Source organism: Carcharodon carcharias, chromosome 26, assembly GCF_017639515.1.
Source record: "Carcharodon carcharias isolate sCarCar2 chromosome 26, sCarCar2.pri, whole genome shotgun sequence".
NCBI classification, from domain to species: domain Eukaryota; kingdom Metazoa; phylum Chordata; class Chondrichthyes; order Lamniformes; family Lamnidae; genus Carcharodon; species Carcharodon carcharias.
Genome location: NC_054492.1, coordinates 8,476,149 through 8,496,567, shown reverse-complemented (window position 1 = coordinate 8,496,567; position 20,419 = coordinate 8,476,149). Strand labels below are relative to the sequence as shown.

The following is a 20,419-nucleotide window of genomic DNA, read 5'->3' as shown; positions in this document are numbered from 1 at the left end:
GGGCAGTCACCCTCACCTCACCTTGGGAGTTTAGCTCTTTTCTCCATGTTTGGACTAAGGCTGTAATGAGGCCAGGAGCTGAGTGACCCTGGCAGAGCCCAAACTGGGCATCAGTCAGCAGGTTATTGCGAAACAAATTCAGCTTGATAGCGCTGTTGGCGACACCTTCCATCAGGTTGCTGATGATCGAGAGTAGACTGATGGGGCAGTAACTGACCAAGTTGGCTTTGTCCTGCTTTTTGTGTACAGGACCTACCTGGGCAATTTTCCACATTGCTGGGTAGATGCCAGTGTTGTTGCTTTACTAGATTAGTTTGGCAAGGCATGTGGCAAGTTCTGGAGCACAAGTCTTCAATACTATTGCTGGAATATTGTGAGGGCCCACAGCCTTTGCACTATTCAGTGCCTTCTTGATATCACACAGAGTTAATTGAATTGGCTGAAGACTGGCATCAGTGATGTTGGGGACCTGTGGAGGAGGCAGAGATGGATCATCCACTCGACACTTCTGGCTGAAGATGATTGCAAATGCTTCAGCCTTATCTTTTGCACTAACGTGTTGGGTTCCCCTATCATTGAAGACAGGGATATTTGTGGAGCCTCCTCCTCCAGTGAGTTGTTTAATTGTCCACCACCATTCACGACTCCAGACGTGTGGTGGTGGGAAACGTGGCCCACCATTGACGGGTGGAGTGGACGATCGAAAATTAGCCTCGCGACGGTGTGAAACCAATTTTTGGCCTTCTCACCATACTATCCCAATCCGCCCGCCATGACACCTGATGCCAACGGGGTCAGAAAATACCAGCCATTGTCTGTGAGGTATGATTCAGTGAGTATGATTGTCTGTGAGGTATGATTCAGTGAGTATGATTGTCTGTGAGGTATGATTCAGTGAGTATGATTGTCTGTGAGGTATAATTATGTCAGGCTGTTGCTTGACTAGCTGTGAGGCAGCTTCCCAAACAACCCCCCAGATGTTAGTAATGAGGACTTTGCAGGGTCGACAGGGCTGTTGTCATTTCCTGTGCCTAGGTTGATGTTGGGTGTCCAGTTTCATTCCTTTTTGACTTTGTAGGGGTTTGATACAACTGAGAGGCTTGCTAGGCCATTTCAGAGGACAGTTAAGAGCCAATCACATTTCTTTGGGTCTGGAGTCTCAGGTAGGCCAAACCAGGTAAGGACAGCAGATTTCTTTCCCTAAAGGGGCATTCGTGAACCAGGTGGGTTTTTATAACAATCGGCAATAGTTTCATGGTCACCATCACTGAGGCTACTTTTTAAACTCCAGATTTATTAATTGAATTTAAATTCCACCAGCTGCCCTGGTGGGATTTGAACCCATGTCCTTAGAGCATTATCCTGGATTACTAGTCCAGTGACATCACTACTACGCCACTATCTTCCCACAATTAACCCTGATTTAGACCTTATTTCTCTCCCCCTTACTCTGAATCCATTTAATACCTTACTATTTGCTGCTCTGGTGCTATTTGTCTCTCCCAGTATTCAGTGCACCTTGGTATTCTTCTCTGATATTACCACCTGGTTCCTGCACCCCTGCCAAGTTACCTTAACTCCTCCCCAATCGCAGTAGCAAAATTCCCAGCAAGGAGATTTGTCCAGTCGCTGTTTAGATGCAAGCCTTCCAGCCTCTAGCAGTCCCATCTTCCCCAGAGCCAGTCCCAATGTCCTAGGAATTTAAGCCCTCTCCCCTGCACCATCTGTCCAGCCCGTGCTTTCATCTGTTTCATCCTCTTATTTCTATACTCACTTGTGTGTGGTACATGGAGTAATCCAGAGATTACTACATTTGAGGTCCTGCTTGCTAATTTCCTACTGAGCTCCAGAAATTGTGACTGCAGAACCACATCTTTCTTTCTGTCTATGTCATGGATGTCACAGGTCTGGCATCATATTTGCACGTGGAAATTTTGGCAAATATTGACTCAAATTTCATATTCATTGAACAGCAACAGATCACAATAAGAAGGCCAGGAACACATGAATCAATGAGTGGCAGCTGGAAACAAAAACCATCAGTCATGAAGTTGAAACACTTATGGATTGGATTTTCATCCTCAGGAGAAAGTGCCGGCAGGGATGGGGTTTTCATTGTGGGGGTTGGGCAGGAGGACGGAGGGGGCAGTGGGGAGTGAGGTGGTGGCTGCAGTTGAGCCAGCCGACCTGGGAAAAAGTTTGGAGGTAACCACGGGTGCAGAGGCTGGCTTCTTAAAAGGCCTGCTTCTGTGCTCTTTGTCCCAGCTACAATAAAACCTGAAAGGCCCTCCAGCCCTCAGCCCTCAGACCCCCTGAGCCCCCACACCCATGTGCCATCCATGCCCCTCACCTACCCTCTATGGCCCCTCATGCCCCCATGCCAAGGCATGCCCCCCAAACAACTCTTGTGTTCCCCATGTCAAGATATGGCACTTCCATTCCCATTCACCCAATATAGTGCATAGAAGCAATGATCCCTATCGTGACAGTAGAACATTTTTTTAAAAAAGCTTTAAAATCTTCACTGATAATATTCCACTTTCTTGAAAAAACCTCCTATTTACTGCAGTCTAATAAAAGTGTCAATCAACCAGACACTTTAAAGTATCCATGTTCTCTGGGGCTCAGGTATTTTGGTACTGTCATAGATGTCTGGGCTCTCAGCTAAGAATACATAATTAGGCTTAGCTGAGAGTCCAAGAATCCATTAACCTGTTACAACACCTGAGCCCAGGGGAAAACATTGCTTGATTGGCAGCTCTGGTTCTCTGATCTCTAGTGTCAATGTTACATTTTTTTTAAATGCAAGATAAAAAGGTTTCAAGTGCTTGCAGTTTCAGAAATTGATACTTTAAAGAGTCTGAATGATTGACACTTTAATTGGCCTGCAGTAAAAATGAGCTTTTTTCAAGAAAGTTGAAAGTTATCAATTAGTGATTTCTTTTCAAAAATTAAAAAAAACATATACTATTGTCACTATAAAGTTAATTGGTTCTATACAGAGTAGAGTGGGTGAATGGACATGGAAGTGCTATACCTTGGCATGGGGGTCATGAGGGGCCATAAGGGTTTCTTGAGGGGCATGCCTTAGCATGGGGTTGTGGGGGGGGAGGGGGGCGGCGCAAACAGCTAGTAATAGGAAAGAGCAGAGGGAACCAGTCAAACTATTTAAAATGCTTTCATTTTGGCCAGTTCCTTGCCATCTCAGTAAGTGAAGGCCTTAGTTCTGGAAATGTGGTTTCTTAAGATAGGAACAAAGGAAAATCACAAATTCACAGAAAAGTGATTGTGTTACATATAGAGTGTATTTGAAATATTCATGACAATGGTTCCTGTTGTGAAGCCTTGAACCCCATTTTGGGGGACTTCCCACAGCTCTCACTCCCAGCTAACTCAAGATGCTCAAATAAGTAAATAGAATACTGGGATGTGTAGTAGAAAGGCCTTTGATCTGAAACAGTAGATCTGCTTTATCTAGTGATGGTACCTGACCCACTGAGTGTTTCCAACATTGCTTTTATTTAGTTGAATGAAAGTCTACAACTCCCAGACCCCAGCAGTGTCACACTCTACAAGCAATCCTTGTAGTACAGCTCCCAAAATCTAGTATAAGATCACCTCTCTTTGGGATATAACACGTATTCAAACTAGGCAGGCACAAATCACACCGGATTGTCTTCGTAGTTGACAGTAAAACTACCATTCATAGAGTATGCTAAGACTTGATGTTTGTCTATTGAATATAAGTAAAAAGAATGGCAACGGAGCAAATAATGAGGTAAGAGACAGACAGAATTTGAGGACCAATGGTTTCTAGCGGGTGGGAAAAAGAACGTTTTACCCGCCGGCCACAATGGCCGTATTTTCACGCTGTATCGTTCCAAAGCTGCCTCATTAACCATGCATTCCTGGGAAACATGACATTGCGTTGGCAGGCAGCCTCCAATTCACCCACCGCGCTGTCACCTTCCTGCTTCCTCACGCTGGGAGCCATATTTAAAGTGCAGCCATGTGTACACCTCTCAGTGCTTCTAGCCCAGGACTGGTGCACAGAAGACATGGCCCCGAAAGGCAAGTAGATTGCAGTGCCCCACCCCCATCTTCCCCCTGTCCGCACACCCCCCCCCCCCCCCCCCCCACCCCGATTAAGTGATGCATCCCTGGGATGCCCTTTGGATGCCATCGAGGCCCACCATGATATCCTCTCAACCCTCTCTGGCTGCAGGAGGGGCAGGAACATCACCAGTCTGGCTTGGGAGACAGTGGCAGCGGTGGTCAGTGCCAAAGTCCTGCAAAAGAGGACAGCCATCCAGTGCCAAAAGGGAACAAATGATCTCCTCCATTCTACCAGGGTCAGTCACTCTTCTCATCACTCTCAACTCACACACACACAAACCCATCACACACCCACAGGGCCCTCACTCACTGCCAGGTCAAGGGACATCACCATTCACTCTCTCACACTCACCTTCATTGTCCTCATCCCAACCATGGGACCATTCACCGTCCACACAGGCCAGGCGTACTTATCATCTGGCCTGTCAGGCGTCCTGCTTACACTATCTCCATCTCTATTCATGCAGGACAAGCTGGTACACAGAAACAGGGGGAGGTCTCAGACCAGTGGTGGAATACCTGAAATCAAGGTGCTCACGGACTTTGAAAACAGAGCCATCCAGCTGGCTGGCGAGGATCTGGACCATTGCTGTGCTGACGGTGAGGTCAGTGCTGCTCTACCTAGTGAGTGTCCAGCAGTGCGACATCCATCACATAACCATGCTGTGAGTGATGCCATGCACTAATTATCTCTCCTTGGTTTCGCAGTCACACCTGGGAAACAGCCAACAGAGTCCATGACCCAGGTTCTTCACTTCAGAAGAGGAATCTGTTGAAATCCTAATTGAAGACCCATTATAGCGCTCACCCACACCCTCCACCAGTGCAGAGACAGACACCTCAGTGGGACCTAGCTTGAGAGTAGCCTCAGGGTCACAATCTGATGAGCACAACACACTTTCTGATTCACAGCAGGCGGAGGCAGGGACTTCCCATTTGTCCAACACTCGGGCGACTGTTGGAAGACAAAAATCTGCTGAGTCTGAGTCAGTTGAGGAGCCTCGGGACTCGGTCGTGTTACAGTTGCTGGAGCTGCAAAGGCAAGCTCGGGAACATCAGGAAGGGATGTCTGCTGCACTCCTCAGATTATAAGGCACAATGGAGGAGTCCATCCGCTTTCAGTCTGAGGTGATAGCGCTGGCATGCTAACGCACTGAGGTCAACACTGATAGGATGGCAGTTAGCATGGAGACCTTGGTCCAGGACATGGGTCCTGCACTGCTGCACGTGCTGAGTTCCATCGCTGATGCCTTGGTTCGTCTCCAGCAGTGTCAATGCGAGAGGGGTGCGGGGCACCTTGATGTCTCTCCAGCTTTATCTTCCCCTCAAGCAGTCAGCTCGCAGACATCCATAGAGGGGAGGACCAGCAGGTGCTCATCCCCAGGCCATCTGCTCAGGTGACTCTGGGAGTGTCCGGCCCATCTGAATCTCCTCTTCCTGTGACCCCATCAGCTCCTGCTCCACATGTTGAGGAGGGTGCCATTGCTACACAGCAGGAGACCCAAAGCAGGCCGAGGCTGTCCAGGTCTTGTTCCTCCAGAGGATGCCTGCTAATGTCATCACAGACAGGGCGCAGCAGTCAGCAGGCTGCCTCCACCTCCACTGTGGATGTTGGGGGGAGCACCAAGATGTAATGGCAGGGTTAGTAAGGTTAAGAAATGTATTTTAACCATGTGGGCATGGGTGTTAATCACTTGTACATAATGTTGACTATTGTAAATGAACTCCCAAGAATGCCTCCTTGCCTGTGACTCCTTGTTCTGAACAGTGTTCATGTCACTCAGATGTGAAACCTTGGTCCCTGCACAAGATAAAGACAAGTGTCTCAGTCCAGACCCTCAGCCCTGTGCTTTGTGTAACCTTCCCAGCACACTGATGCTGTGCTTTCACAGTCACTGGACACGTCAGTCATGCCTGCACCTCGATGGGGCTTCTCATTTGCTGCCAGAATGTCCTGGGCTGATGGTTCAGAGTTCTGTCATTCTATCTGTATGTGCTCTCAGCACCTTTGAGGTGTGGCTGCCCCCAGCTCATCAGCATCTGTGTCTGGTGACAGTGCGGTCCTGAAGGGTGCAGCTCATGAAGGAAGCCATAGGATCAGGAGGAGTTAAAGTTTCCACACTGCTTCTCCGTGATATGGCCCTGTTCACAGAGAACAAGTGAGCTGCCATCAGCCAAACAGGAGTCAGACATTCACATAAGCTATGTGAGGATTTATGGAGTGTCCTCACTGCATGTCATCATCATCCTCCTGGAATGTGGAGACTATGGGTATCTGCTGCGTCTCCATGACAGAAGCCTTACCTCAGAGCCTTACCACTGTCATCAGCCAGACAGGAGTCAAACATTCACAGAGCCCATGTGAGGACCTATGGGGCCTCCTCACTGCATGCCATCATCATCCTCCATAAATCTAGCAGCCATGAGGGCCTCCGAGTGCGCCTGCCTCATTTGGCCCGTGTGTGGGCCTCATCGCCATCATCGCTGCCTTCGAGGACCTCATCCCTGTCGATGTCCTCCTCATCGGAGGAGATGTGTAGCTCCCCCATCTCCTCCTCAGGCAGCTCCTCTCCCCATTGAAGCGCTGGGTTGTGAAGAGTGCAGCACACGATGACGATATGTGACACCCTTTGCGGACTGTATTGCAGAGCTCCACCAGACCTGTCCAGGCAATGGAACCTAATTTTCAACATCCCAACGGTTTGCCCCACCAAAGTGCGAGTTGCAGCATAAGCCTTGTACCTTCTCTCTGCTGCAGTCTGAGGCCGCTTCATGGGTGTCGTCTGCCACTTTGTCAGGGTCGCCCTTGTCCCTGAGGAACCAACCCTGCAGCCTCTCTGAACCCTGGAGGATGTCAGGGACCTGAGACCAACTGAGAATATAGGAGTCATGGACATCCCTTGAGAACCATGTGCAGACCTGCAGGGTGTGTTTGTGATGGTCGCATACCAACTAAACATTCAGCAAGTGGAAGCCCTTGTGGTTGACATAGTTGACTACGTGTTGCCATGGAGATCTGAGTGCCACGTGAGTGCAGTCAATGGCATCCTGCACCTGTGGAAAACCTGAAATCTGGGCAAATCCCAGTAATCTTATTTCCTGGCTTTCCAGGTCCTGGGCAAAATGCACAAAGATGTGTTTCTTCACGAAGATGATGTCTGTGACCCCTGAATGCACTTGTGTGTGGAGGCTTGCGATATCCCACAGAGGTCACCCTTGGAGCCCTGAAAGGAGCCACTAGCATAAAAATGTAGCGCTGTGGTCACTTTCATGACCACAGGCACTGGATGCCCTCCAAGTCCCTGTAGCACCAAATCCTGCAGCAGGTGGCAGATGTGAGCGACCAGTTCCCTAGACATGCACAGTCTTCAGTGACACTGGTTCTTGGACATCTGCAGGAATGGCCTGCACCATCTAAAGACCCTGGGCCTAGCTAGGTGCCAACCAGCAACAGCTCGCTATGGATCTTCAGCGGTGTGCACGGGAGTCCCATCATCTTCTTCTTCCTGAGGGTGCTGCTCCTCCCTCTGCCCAGCCGGGTGCCTCTGTCACTCTCTTCTCCTTCATCTCTGATCTCTGTAAGCTATGAGGCATACAACTAGTTCACCAGGCTGCATGCTCCTGATGTACTCCTCCTGCAGGATGAATGATAGAGACACGTGTGTTAGCATGGCTGTGCTAAGGACCTTTCAGTTAATTGTGAAGGCCACCTAATGCACCCCAGAGAGTGTTGGTCACCACTTGGATGGCCAGAATTTAGTGCACTGCATGGCTGCCCGAAACCCCACCTTCCTCTGCCCCACTCCATCTGACCGATTGGCAGCAGCTTTGCCCACTGGACTGATGCTGTGCTTTCAGCTCAGGCACAGACATTCTCCTGCAGTGACTGCTCCATGGCCAGATTTAGCAAGGAGATTGTACAATGTGCCCAGTCATCCAACTGTTCTGCAGTCCACTAAAACACTCATTAGTTGTAGTCTGTGCCTGAGGGATGGAAAACTTGGAGCTCTTGGTGCCACTTTGATGCATCTGCATTTCTTGAGTGGTTGGATAAGCTAGACGCCGACTCCAATCATATCAATGGGGCTGCATCTGAACTGTCTCAGCTGCAGAGGAATGGTCACTTTATACAAGGTTTCCCTAATACATGGCCGCTTCCCTCGCCCACACCCCGCAAGTGCTTGTGCACTACCATCAGCTGCAGTGCAGCCCTTGCACTCCCTCCACTCTCCTGAACCACAGGGCAACCCTTGCCCCTCCCCCCATAACTTGCCTCAACAGCAGGGCAGCCCTTGCCCTGGCACCGCTCTGTCAGTCATCCAGGAAAATGTGACTTGTCTGTGCCCTCGCCTGAATGTGGTGTCTCGACCTTGAGGTCCAACAGGTGACCCTCATGAGCGCTGCGCAATGTTACTTTGCACTCACCTCCAAGTTCCCCTTGAAGTGCTGCTTGCCAGGTGCATGCCTTATATATGCTGTTGTCAGACAGATTGGTGTGCAATCACACTGACATGCCTGGATGATCCAGCATGGGGGGCTAATTTCGGTGAGCAGAGCTTAGAATGATTTGCAGATGTATTAAAATGAAGTTCCTGATGTTCAGCGGTGGGAAACATAGCCCACCACTGATGGGCGGCCCAGACCATTGCAAACTGGTTTCACGACATCACGAAACCGACTTTTGGCCTTGCTGCCATATTGTCTGTTCACGCCCACCATGACGCCCGGTGCCAACGGGCATGGAAAATTCCACCCTATATCTTTTAACCCATCATTAGCAACATGGAGGATGCAGGGATGTCTACTGGCATTGAGAGAAACAAGCAATAAGAACTATTAAACTTGAATATGATGCCAAGCATCACAACTAAGGCTTTCCAATAAGACACAGCACATTCCACAGCAATGAAATAGGTTTTAATAAACTTATATAACTTACTTTATTTGCAACAACCAAATCCACCAAGCCTTTTGTTGAGTGTATCAGAGAATTGACCTCTTGGAATGTAAGTCCAGACAATGAGGATCCATTCACCTCCAACAGTTTATCACCTGGGCTGAGTCGCCCATCTCTAAATGTCATATTGAAAAGAAATCTCAAATGAATACTGAGAACAACATTGTAGGAGAATAATTAATAACACATGATTCCATTCCACCAGCTCTGTGCGAAGGCAACTCCTTGGCTCATTGTCCGCTGATGCTTCATCCTGAACCGTTTCCTTGGCAGTTTTTAGGCAGTGGTGGTTTGCCATTGCCCTCCACTCTCAGGGGCAGGGCCAGGAGGCAGGTCCCAAGTCTACCTCAGCCAGACCTGTCTTACATCCCCCTGGAATGGGAGGAGTCACAACTCACTTACCCACAGCGCCCACCCCCCCTTCAGGATAATTACCAGAGGAGCAGAGGAACAGGAATAAGTAATTTAACCCTTGATTCTGTGCCACCATTCAATGAGACCCTGGCTGATCTGTATCTTAACTCCCTTTACCCACATGCTTTAACCTTTAATACCCAGCCTTCCTAACAAACACCTAATAGTCTCAGTTTTGAAAGTTCCCATGTACTCCCCAGCCCAGCATCAATGGCGAGAGGCAGTGGCATGATGGTACTGTCACTGTACTAGTACTCCAGAGACCCAGGGTAATGTTCTGGGGACTTGGGTTTGAATCCCACCACGGCAGATGGTGGAATTTGAATTCAATAAAAAATCTGGAATTAAAAGTCTCATGATAATAAAGCCATTGTCAAACACATCTGGTTTACTAATGTCCTTTAGGGAAGGAAATCTGCTGTCCTTACCTAGTCTGGTCTATATGTGACTCCAGACCATCATAGACGTTTACAGCACAGAAGGAGGCCATTTGGCCCATTGCGTCTGTGCCGGTCAACAAAGATCTGACTAAACTAATCCCATATTCCAGTGCTTGGCCCTTAAATGTTACGAGAGTTTCTGACTCAACCATTCTTTCAGACAGTGAGTTCCAGACTCCCACCACCCTCTGAGTGATAAAAATTCTCCTCTTAGCCTTCTACCTCTTACCTTAAATCTATGCCCCCTAGTTATTGACCCCTCTACTAATGGAAAAAGTGCCTTCTTATCCACCCTATCTATGCACCTCTATCAGGTCCCCTCTCAACCTTCGCTGTTCCAAGGAAAACAGTCCCAACCTATCCAATCTTTCCTCATGGCTCAGACCCTCCAGCCCAGGCAACATCCTGGTAAATCTCCTCTGCGTCCCCTCCAGTGTAACCACATTCTTCGTATAATGTGGTGACCCAAATTCCACACAGTACTCCAGTTGTGGCCTAACCAGCGTTTTATGCAGTTCCAGCATAACCTCCCTGCTCTTGTATTCTATGCCTCGGCTAATAAAGGCAAGTATCCCAACCACAGCAATGTGGTTAACTCTTACCTTTCCTCTGAAAAAAAAGGTCCTAGCAAACCACTCAAGTTGTATCAAAAGTCTAAAAGGAATTAAACTGGCATCGACCTAGGTACATGGATTCAAGAAGTCAGCTCACTGACATCTTCTGAAGGGCAATAAATGTTGGCCTGGCCAGTGACACCCACATCCCACTGGGGGAGAGAGATCCAAATTTATACTACTCTTTGTGTAAAAAAGGGCTTCCCAATATCACCCTGAATGAGCTAGATCTAATTTCCTCTGTTGCCCAATCTTGGCAGAAGTTTTGATTGAATATTCTAAAACAGAACCCCAATACGTCTAAAATAACTAAACACACTATCAGTTTCTTGCAGTTTAGTTTTGTGAGCAGGGTGTTGAGTTGGACAAAGCACTAGTGCATTTACAACCATGAATCCCCTGTGCTAGCTTACCATTAGCAGCAGACAGCAGACTTCTTACAGGAAGGAAGATAGACTGCAGTGTGATATACTCACAGGCTTGATAACGAGTGGCATGGACAGAGACTGAAAAAGTCACACAGCCACCCAATGCTGCATTGCATGAGGGAGTGAGCCATAAGGCACCAATAGTTTAAAAATCATTTGGTTTGGGGTGTGAAAGAGAATATTTGCTCAGAAGACACCTCGAGACCTTAGTCTCAGCAATGTTTTTGATAGGAATATTGGAATTTAACAGATTATAAATCCAGTTGCAAAATCCAGATAGTGTCCTACAGCAATCAGTCTGTCTTATCACTCAATAGCTTCCTTGTTGCACATTGACCCTGGTTCCCTTTGGAATAAAAAGGATAACTGACATGAAAGCTTGAGGGAAAAAGACCAAATGTAATCTTGTGTTTGGTAAGAAATCTCACAGCAAGTTGTGTGGCTCCTCATTGCATGGGTTGGCTGGCTGGCTCACAGAATTCAGTCACACCCAGGCTCCCCACATCTTAGCTGCTGATAGAATTTAGAGTGCAGTTACCTTCTACTATTTTCATCAGTGAAAAGCTGTTTCTAGAGTGTATTATCACGGAGGTAGGTGTATAAATTTGCATACATTGAGAGCCAGGAAGCTACCTCATGACAATTTCAATTTGCACCTGTCCAAAACTGCACTTGACATGTACCCAGCAGCTCAAACATAGAAAATGTCACTACCATGATGGCTGGAGCTTCAAGATAAAAAAGCCAAAGCCAGGATTTTACATCCCTGCCGTGGTGTGTCACCACCCACCCCCGTGGATTTAGCGAATCATCTAAATCTTAATTCAGTTCAGCAAGATCGTAACATCCCGTCAGGTGGGAGGAACCAGAAAATCCTGGCCCAATGTCAGTGAAGGAACAAATGCTCTGAAAATGTCCTCCCCTGCCTTCAGGTAATTGAATGTGTTATTTATAAGACACTTAACATTAAATACATATGAAGTGATCTCCGCCCCAGTTAGGGACAAGTCCAGCTCCATCTCGAAGACATAGAGAAAATCAGCATCCACCACAGCAGCTAGGGATATGTTCCAGAGACTCACTTCCAAAATCCAATCTGATACTGTTGCATAGTTTAAAGTTATTTGCCTAGTCCTCCCCAATCTGTCAAACCAGAATAATTGATCTATATTCATTGGGTCATTGCAACACTCTCAGTGTTTAGCTTATTGGCAATCACAGATGGAAATTCTGGGGAACTACTACCCATTTATGACTGACTCTTGATAAACCCTCCTGGCAGGAAAGCCCATCCTGGGAGAACAAATGTCTAAAACAATTATCTTTACTTTTTACGGCCAGTAGCACCTTCCCGTTAACCTTTAATCTGGCAAAGCAGATCACTCACCCTTTATAGAACCCACCCTATTTTCACTCCATGGTGGAATTAATAACAGAGAGGGGAATTTGATATTAGTGCATCATGATGTGATCATTTGCAATGAGCTATCTCCGAGCCTTGTCATCGAATTCAAACCTGTGCAGGAATTGAGGTCAACACACTGATCTGAAGTAACTGAACAGCAGGAAAAATGGGTCAGTCTCCTGCTTGGAAGGGACCATCCACAGATCGAGGGGATTACCTGTCAGCAGCCCCTCCGCTGATCACATGACTAACTGTCATGGCAGAAGGTTCATGTCCATCCACGCTGATCCTGATCCCTAATTCCTTTTCTCCGGTGGCTATGTACAGCCTCCAGGTACCCAGTGCAGACTCCTGTCAAAGCAATGCATGTTGTTTAGGTTCAGAACATCCAAAGGATTTAGGATAAATACAGTGAATTCCGTTTCTAAAGTACATTTTATGCTAAAACGGCTTATTACTTATTAAATACTAGCAAGTTCTACTGGAATTATAACAAGAAAGAAATGTATAATTCCAGGGCAGAGATTTCCTGTGAAGCCAAATATGGGGAAAATTGACAGGAGTACAGCTAAAATTCAGATGTGGTCAGTGTCTGTCAGAAACTCACAACAATCTGCATTTAGATAGCACTTTTGTATAGTCAAGTAGCCCAAGGTGCTTCGCAACACAACATTTGACAATAAGCTAAGTAAGGACAGACAGCCTAAAACATAATCAAAACGGTAAGTTCTAAGAAGCATTTGAAAGGCGGAGTGGTGGACAGGTTTAAGGAGGGAATTCCAGAGCTTTGGACACATTCAAACAATTTTCTACTCCCTGTAATGTACATGCTTCTTTGGTCACACTCACTAAGAGCGTGTAGTGTTCTGTTCTCCAGGCTCCAGCGATATTTACTATATTTATATATCCATGGGGTTCATAAGGAGTGACCAGCTCATGCACCCAATAATTTACCTGTGCTTCTTTCAATTTAGTATACTTTGTCCGCTGCTCACGATGTGCTCTGTTTTACTTTGGGTAGACTAAATGAAGCTTGGGTGATTGATTTGTGGGATACCTCCACTCAGTCCACCAGCTAATATCAAATTCCCCTCTGTCAGAATGTGGCAAATAACTCAGGTCAGGAGAGTGATAGAATACTCTCCACTTGTCTGGATCAGTGCAGTTCCAACAACACTCAAGAAGCTTGACACCATCCAGGACAAAGCAGCTCACTTGATTGGCACCCCATCCACAAACATTCACCCCCTCCACCACTGATGCACAGTAGCAGCAGTGTGTACCATCTACAAGATGCACTTCAGAAACTCACCAAGTCTGTTTAGACAGCACCATCCAAACCCATGACCACTACCATCTAGAAGGACCAGGGCAGCAGACACATGGGACCACCACTACCTGGAAGTTCCCCTCCAAGTCACTCACCATCCTGACTTGGAAATATATCACCGTTCCTTCACTGTCACTGGGTCAAAATCCTGGAACTCCCTCTCTAACAGCACTGTGGGTGTACCTACACCACATGGACTGCAGCAGTTTGAGAAAGTGGCTCATCACCACCTTCTCAAGGGCAGTTAGAGGTGGCTAATAAATGCTGGCCTAGCCAGTGATGCTCACATCCCTTGAATGAATAAAAGTAAAGTGCGAACCTGAGTTGCCTGTTGTTTGTCATTTCAATTCTCCACCTTGCTCCTCTTTAGCTGACTGCCCTGGCCACCTCCTCCTTTCTCTGGGCCTGTGTTTGAGTACTCGGCACTGCACAGTTCTGGTTGGCTAAAGACAGTGGTTTTCTTGACATCATTTGCCATCTGGAGGAGATCCAAGGCTATGCAGGCATCCCTGCTCAGGAGAGAGAATGGCTGGTTGTGTATGACGTACATCAGCTCAAAGATCTTTTTGCCGTCGTAGCTAAATGGTTCCAGAGTGATGCCAATGTCAGGCTCCTCAACTTCATAAAGTTGTTTGAAGCCAGAGGTCTTTGAGCCATGGTTCCTTGTCTGACAGGGCTGTCATGCTGGGACTGCATCTAATTTGAAATGTGTTAGATGACCATTTACAAAGTTGTCTGCAGTCCAAAATGAAGAACCACAATCCTTGACCTGATCCAAGAAGCATGGTTGTGTCTCTTCCGGGTTTTCAGTCTCAACCTCGTGGATTACCTTTGGTCCTTCTGTGAGGTGCTGGGGCTTTGACTTGCACAGTTTGCCAAAGTGTCCTTGTCGGTTGCCGTGGAAATATTGGGCTGTATTTGCAGGACACTGATCTCTCTTGTGAGAGCACTTCGTACCCCAGCGCTGACAAGATTGCACTGCTGGGTGGCTCAGAAATTGCCTTCCCTGACTTGGACTGTCCCTGTGTTTTTGTGACCTGATAAGATAGGCTGAAGGTTGGCTTCTGCCCCATGCCATATCCTCGCCCCTTAAGATTGTAGCGCAGGCAGTCTAACTATCTGGATTGTCTTGCCTAGGGTTTGGTCATCTTTAGCTTTTCAGAGGTCAGAGAGTGAATTGTCCACAAATCTGCCTCAGATGAGCTCAGAATTTAAGTCTCCATATTTGCACCCCTCTGCCATCCTGTAGGGTTCATTTATGAAGGAATTGACAGCCTCCCTAGGCAGTTGGACTCTCTGATTGAATTCAGCTCTCTCTAATGTTTTGTTGATTTGCAAGTGGAAATAAATGGCGAATGACTGTAAAACCTCTTCAAATTTGGCAGATGACTCATTACTTTCCTATCTTGCAATGATGTCTTCTGCAATTGGCCCTATAGAGTAAAGAAACGTGTTAACTTGCTCTTCTCCTGACTTTTTTTAAACCTGAAGTGAAGATATATCTTAAAAATCTTTTCCTCCAAAGGCCCCAATTTTGTGACTAGTCTGGCCCTTGGGTTGGTCCAAATTAAGCTGGAAATATTGGGCTGTGATCCATGTTGAAGATTTTTAAAGTGTGGGTACAGCTTTAAGAGCTTCAAGGTGGTGTCACCGTTCACTGCGATACAAAGGATTTCCCATGCTTACCAAGTTTGGCAGACTCTACAATGGTGATGGTGTGCTTCTTGAAGGAAAATCTTTAACAATGGTTGCCTGGGTCGGCGTTATGCTGACTTCTTTTGTTCAAAGGTTTGTTTTTCCGAGTAACGAGGTGTTCAGATTAAAACGTAAGATTGCTGTTTTCCAAGTTAGACAGTCGCAATGTTCCCAAGAGGTTTAATTTTTTTTCTTTTATGAGCTTGGGAGGGCCATGTGTTGATGCTCCAAGTTGGGGACCAGGATTTAGTGACATGTTTCTTTCAACCAACACGTCTGACACTAGATTAGTGAAACGGGGTTCTCAGGGCTAACTGTAGCCTGGATCTTTAAAAGGTTTAGCTCACCCTTGCAGGTTCTGTCCACTCTGCACTCTGAAGCTGGACTCCCTAGGGGGATTCACTGGAGTCTTCCACTGTGGTAAAAATCTCTTCCTTCAGTTTCCAGGCTCTTTTCTCTGGAGTGTTTTCTGGTGAATTTTCTCAGTATCTTCAGCTTCTGTTGGGAGATTCTTTCAGGCCAGAATTTCGGTTGAAGACTTTTATTTTTCTTTCAGCGTTTTAGTGAGGTTGAGGGTTAGTGATCCCCAGCTGCCACCATGTGGGGGAGGTTTTGGTGACAGAATGGCGTTTCTTAAAGAAGTCTTTGCAATCTTCAGTAGTTAACAGCAAATCTTTATTAACTACTTGTAACTATATCCATATATCCAGTAAAGGGGAAAAAAGCAAAATACTGCAGATGCTGGGAATCTGAAGCAAAAGCAGGAAATGCTGGAAAAACTCAGCCGGTCTAACAGCATCTGTGGGGAGAAAGAGTTAATGTTTCAAGTCTGTATGGCCCTTCTTCAGGGCTAAAAAGTCATACGGACTCAAAACATTAACTCTGTCTTTCTCCCCACAGATGCTATTAGACCTGCTGAGTTTTTCCAGCATTTTGTTTTTATACACAGTAAAGGGTACAGGCAAGGAGCTATCTCCATGTCTAAGTCTTCACATGTCTCTGCTCAACACCACATTGACCCTAGGTCTGGGTCATGTGCCTTCTTATATCACTGTGTGAGCAGGACTGTATTCAGTCCCACATTAACCCTTTATGTGCCAGTCCCTTTTACTACACTCTGCACCTTATTTTCCACTATACCCTGCTATTACATGAAGCATTACACTGGGAGCAATAAATTGAAAACACATTCTCCCATTTTGAACCAAGACAGTGAGTTTTGATGCTCCTCAGGATGGCGTATGGCTTGGAGGGGAACTTCCAGGAGCTGGTGACTCTACCTACTGTTAATTCTATCCACTACTAACTCTATCGACCATTAACTATATCTTGATGCTCTATCCATTGTTAATTGTGTATGTTATTTAGTTCTACATCTTCCTGTACATTTACCCTCCAAATCATCTTCAACTTAAAGAGCATAAAAATTAAGCCCAAATTGGATGGCATCTGAAGTCCATACACGCGTTCCTATCAGTAGGAGACCATTCCAACATGGAAGGTAACCTTGAATCAAAGCAACTAAAGTTAAATCTTTCCTTCTATTGGAAGCATGACTGAGAGCAGATCTCCCAGGACAGATCAGGGGTCAGATCCGGAATTCTAACCCCTGTTAATTTTATTTATGTTACACATTTTTATGGGATGTGGGTGTCGCTGGCTGGGCCAGCATTTATTGCCCATCCCTAATTGCCCTTGAGAAGGTGCTGGTGAACTGCCTTCTTGAACTGCTGCAGTCCATGTAGTATAGGTACACCAACAGTGCTGTTAGCGAGGGAGTTCCAGGATTCTGACCCAGTGACAGTAAAAGAAGAGCGATATCTTTCCAAAGCAAAACGATGTGTGTCTTGGAGGGTAACTTCCAGGTGGTGGTGACTCTACCAACTGTTAACCCTATCCATTATTAACTCTATCAATCATCAACTGTAGCTTGATACTTTATCCATTGTTAACTGTGTATATTATTTAGTTCTACATCTTGCTGTACATTTACCCTCAAAACCATAATAGTTTTTGTAGAATTTTCTGGAAACTGTTGGAAAATCTGCGTGATTTAAAGCAATATGACCCAAAATTCAATTACATAATTACAGCAGCAAAAACTGCATGCAGATCAGCTGAACAAAGCTTTACTTTATCAGGAAAAGTTGGTTCCATAAAATCGATATAAAATATGACCAACATAAGTATCGCAAAGATAGAAAGCGTATCCGAACACAAAAAGGCTCATTGTAGCTTTGGGAGAAAAGGGTCTATAATCATGAACACTGATCTGCTTGTGACAGATTTATCAGTAATCTTATCAGCCAGTGTAGGCTGTGAGTTCATCTGTGCCTTGCCTGAGTTATGCTTTTTTCCCTGGTTCTGTGTGTGAAAAGGGGAAGAAACCAGTTATATTCGGCCTTTGTGTCCACACCACATTGCCTCTGAACTCCCAGGGGTGCTCCAAATGGACAAGAGCTGCATTACCAGGTTAATGAGAAAGCACTGTGTGCGGAATGCCCTTCCTTAATCCCGTCTGCAGATCTGAGGGTCTGAGGAGGCGCAGAATGAACTAACTGTTACAGATGAATTAACCGCTTGCCTTGCGATTGGTTCGAAGCAGAAGCACTTGATTGAAATCCTAATTTAATATAATTAAATTATTATATTGTTGGGGCCGTGACAGATATTTCCACAGCAGATTACATAAATCAGCCCAAATGGAAATTGTGTACCTGCAAAAGTTTGTAATGTATCTGTTCAGTCTCATCAGCAGTTGGCCTCTGATGCAGAATAAATGATAAATTCAGCAAAGGTCAGTGTGGTCAATAGTTTATTTAATGTTGCTTATAAAAAGCCTTCTGTAGTTGCATCATTAGTGAGAGTTCTGCAGAAAGCCTTAAAATGGGGACCCATTTGCTTTTATTTATTGCTTTTAAATTGAATTATTTGATGGGAGATGGTACACCAGCAGTATAACCAATGACTTCTGCACTGGCTTTTCTTCTCACTCCTGCACCATTACTTCTGGAGACCTCCAAGGATCTATTCTTGGCCTCCCTATTTTTCACCTATGTCGTGCACCTTAGCAACATCATCCAAAAACAGAATATCAGGTTCCACATGCACTCTGACAACACACAGTTCTACCTCACTACCACCTTTCCCAACCCTCCCACTGACTTTGATTTATGATGCTACTTCTTCAATATCCAATATTGGATGAGTAGAAATTTCCTCCAGTGACATATTGGGAAGGTTGAAGCTAACGTCTTTGGTCCCTGCTGCCAACTAGATTTCTCTCCCTGGATACTGCCCGAGGCTGAACCAGATGGTTTGCAACACTGGCTTCTTATTTAACTCATGACCCCATATCCCCTTCATCTCCAAGGCCACCTACTCCCACCTTCATGGCATCGCCCGTCACCACTGCTAACTCAGGCCTCTGCTCCTGAGAACGTCAGAGATGCCTTTGTTCACTCCAAACTTGACTATTGCAACCCTCTCCTGACTGGTGTCTGAAACTTCCACCTCCGTAAACTTCAGCTCACCCCAAGCTCTATTCTAACTCACACCAAGTCTCATTCACCCATCAACACCTTCACTCGCTGAGCTATATCAGTGGTCAGGCAACATTTGATTTTAAAATTCTCATCCTTGTTTTCAAATCTGTCCATGGCCTCATCCCTCCCTATCTCTGTAACCTCCTCCAGCCCTCTGTGTATTCCTCCAGTTCTGCTCTCCTGTGGATGGGTAACTTCACTTGCCCCATTGGCATCCTATGCCTGTAGAATGGAATTCCTTCCCTCAACCTCACCACCTCTCTATCTTTCTCCTCCTTTAGGACCCTCATTAAAACCTACAATATTGTTCAAGCTTTTGATCACCTGCCCTAATATCTTTTTATGTGGTTCCGCACCAAATTTTGTCTGATTATGCTCCTGTAAAGTGACTTGGGGCAATTTTCCACATTAAAGGTGCTATATAAATGCAAGTTGCGGTCCATGGATTGGCAGTTGATGTCCTATGAACCATACACTGTGACCCTCCTCTAGATTTCTCCTCCAGTTGCACATATTTGCAATATTGATGTTAAACCGTTAAAAGTCCAGGCATTTGATAATGCAAACTTGAGAAGGTGGGAAAGTACCCATCTATGCAGGATGTTGACTTGCCCTTGTAAAGTGACAGGTTAACTATATCACAAAGGATTGCATCCAAAGTTTCATAACCAGTCTCCACAGACACTGACTGACCAATGATATAGATCCAGCATTTGCAGTCTCTGGGGTTTTTAATCCCGTTCTGTATGACGTTCTCACCTTAACAGGATGGACTTCCTCAATATCCTTTCCAGACCCAATTCCACTTTGAATCACAGAGTCCTCGACATTCGGGTTATTTGGCTGGGCTTGTGATATTGCTCGGGATATGGGGTCATTCACAGATAATTCACTGACACCTTCAGACGCTGTCCCCTTTGATGCAGAATCATTTTCCTCAGCATTTGTTCTATCATCACTGTTCTTTGAACTACACAGTAAGAAAGTTCTGGAAATCACCCCAAACTTTCTGGATTTCTTGCTGCTTTTACTTAAAGAGCTTTTCTGACTTTTCTGGGAGGAGGATGTCTCCTTTTTTTTATGTCTGTTGCTGCAAGCGTAAAGCATTTCTGCTGAATTTCTTTTCTCTCTCCTTGCCAGCATGAAGAAGCACTTTTGTCCCTTTTCCCACCAATACACACTGCCTGTAAACGTAAAGAGGGTGAAGGTTAGGGCAAACAAACTCATCTCAAAATGCTATAATAGCTGCAAAACTGGAAAACGTATCACCTCTCTCTCTATTAATGACACAGGGGTACCTCGATGGTCCTTCATAAATACTCTAAGCACCCATTTTTGGTCCTGCACCCATTTTTTGGAACATTACATGTGCCCAATGGCATTATCTCAGACAGCATGTATTACTCATGTTACCTACTTATTATAATGGCTCAGGCATAGAATCAGTGCTACCCTTGCTATTCATTAACTACACA

General features: G+C 45.9%; 1 protein-coding gene across 1 annotated transcript in view; it reads right to left on the bottom strand.

Annotated features, from left to right (window-relative positions):
- The window catches only part of il16 (interleukin 16), a 117,147-nt gene extending 97,096 nt beyond the window's left edge, over positions 1 to 20,051 (bottom strand). Inside the window, exons 1-3 of the mRNA XM_041174638.1 lie at positions 19,704 to 20,051; positions 12,592 to 12,725; positions 9,056 to 9,188 (exon numbers count right to left, since the gene is read on the bottom strand). Of these exons, the coding sequence (XP_041030572.1) occupies positions 9,056 to 9,188; positions 12,592 to 12,725; positions 19,704 to 20,051 (615 nt within the window). The remainder of the gene's footprint in view (positions 1 to 9,055; positions 9,189 to 12,591; positions 12,726 to 19,703) is intronic.
- Between the last annotated feature and the right edge of the window lie 368 nt (positions 20,052 to 20,419).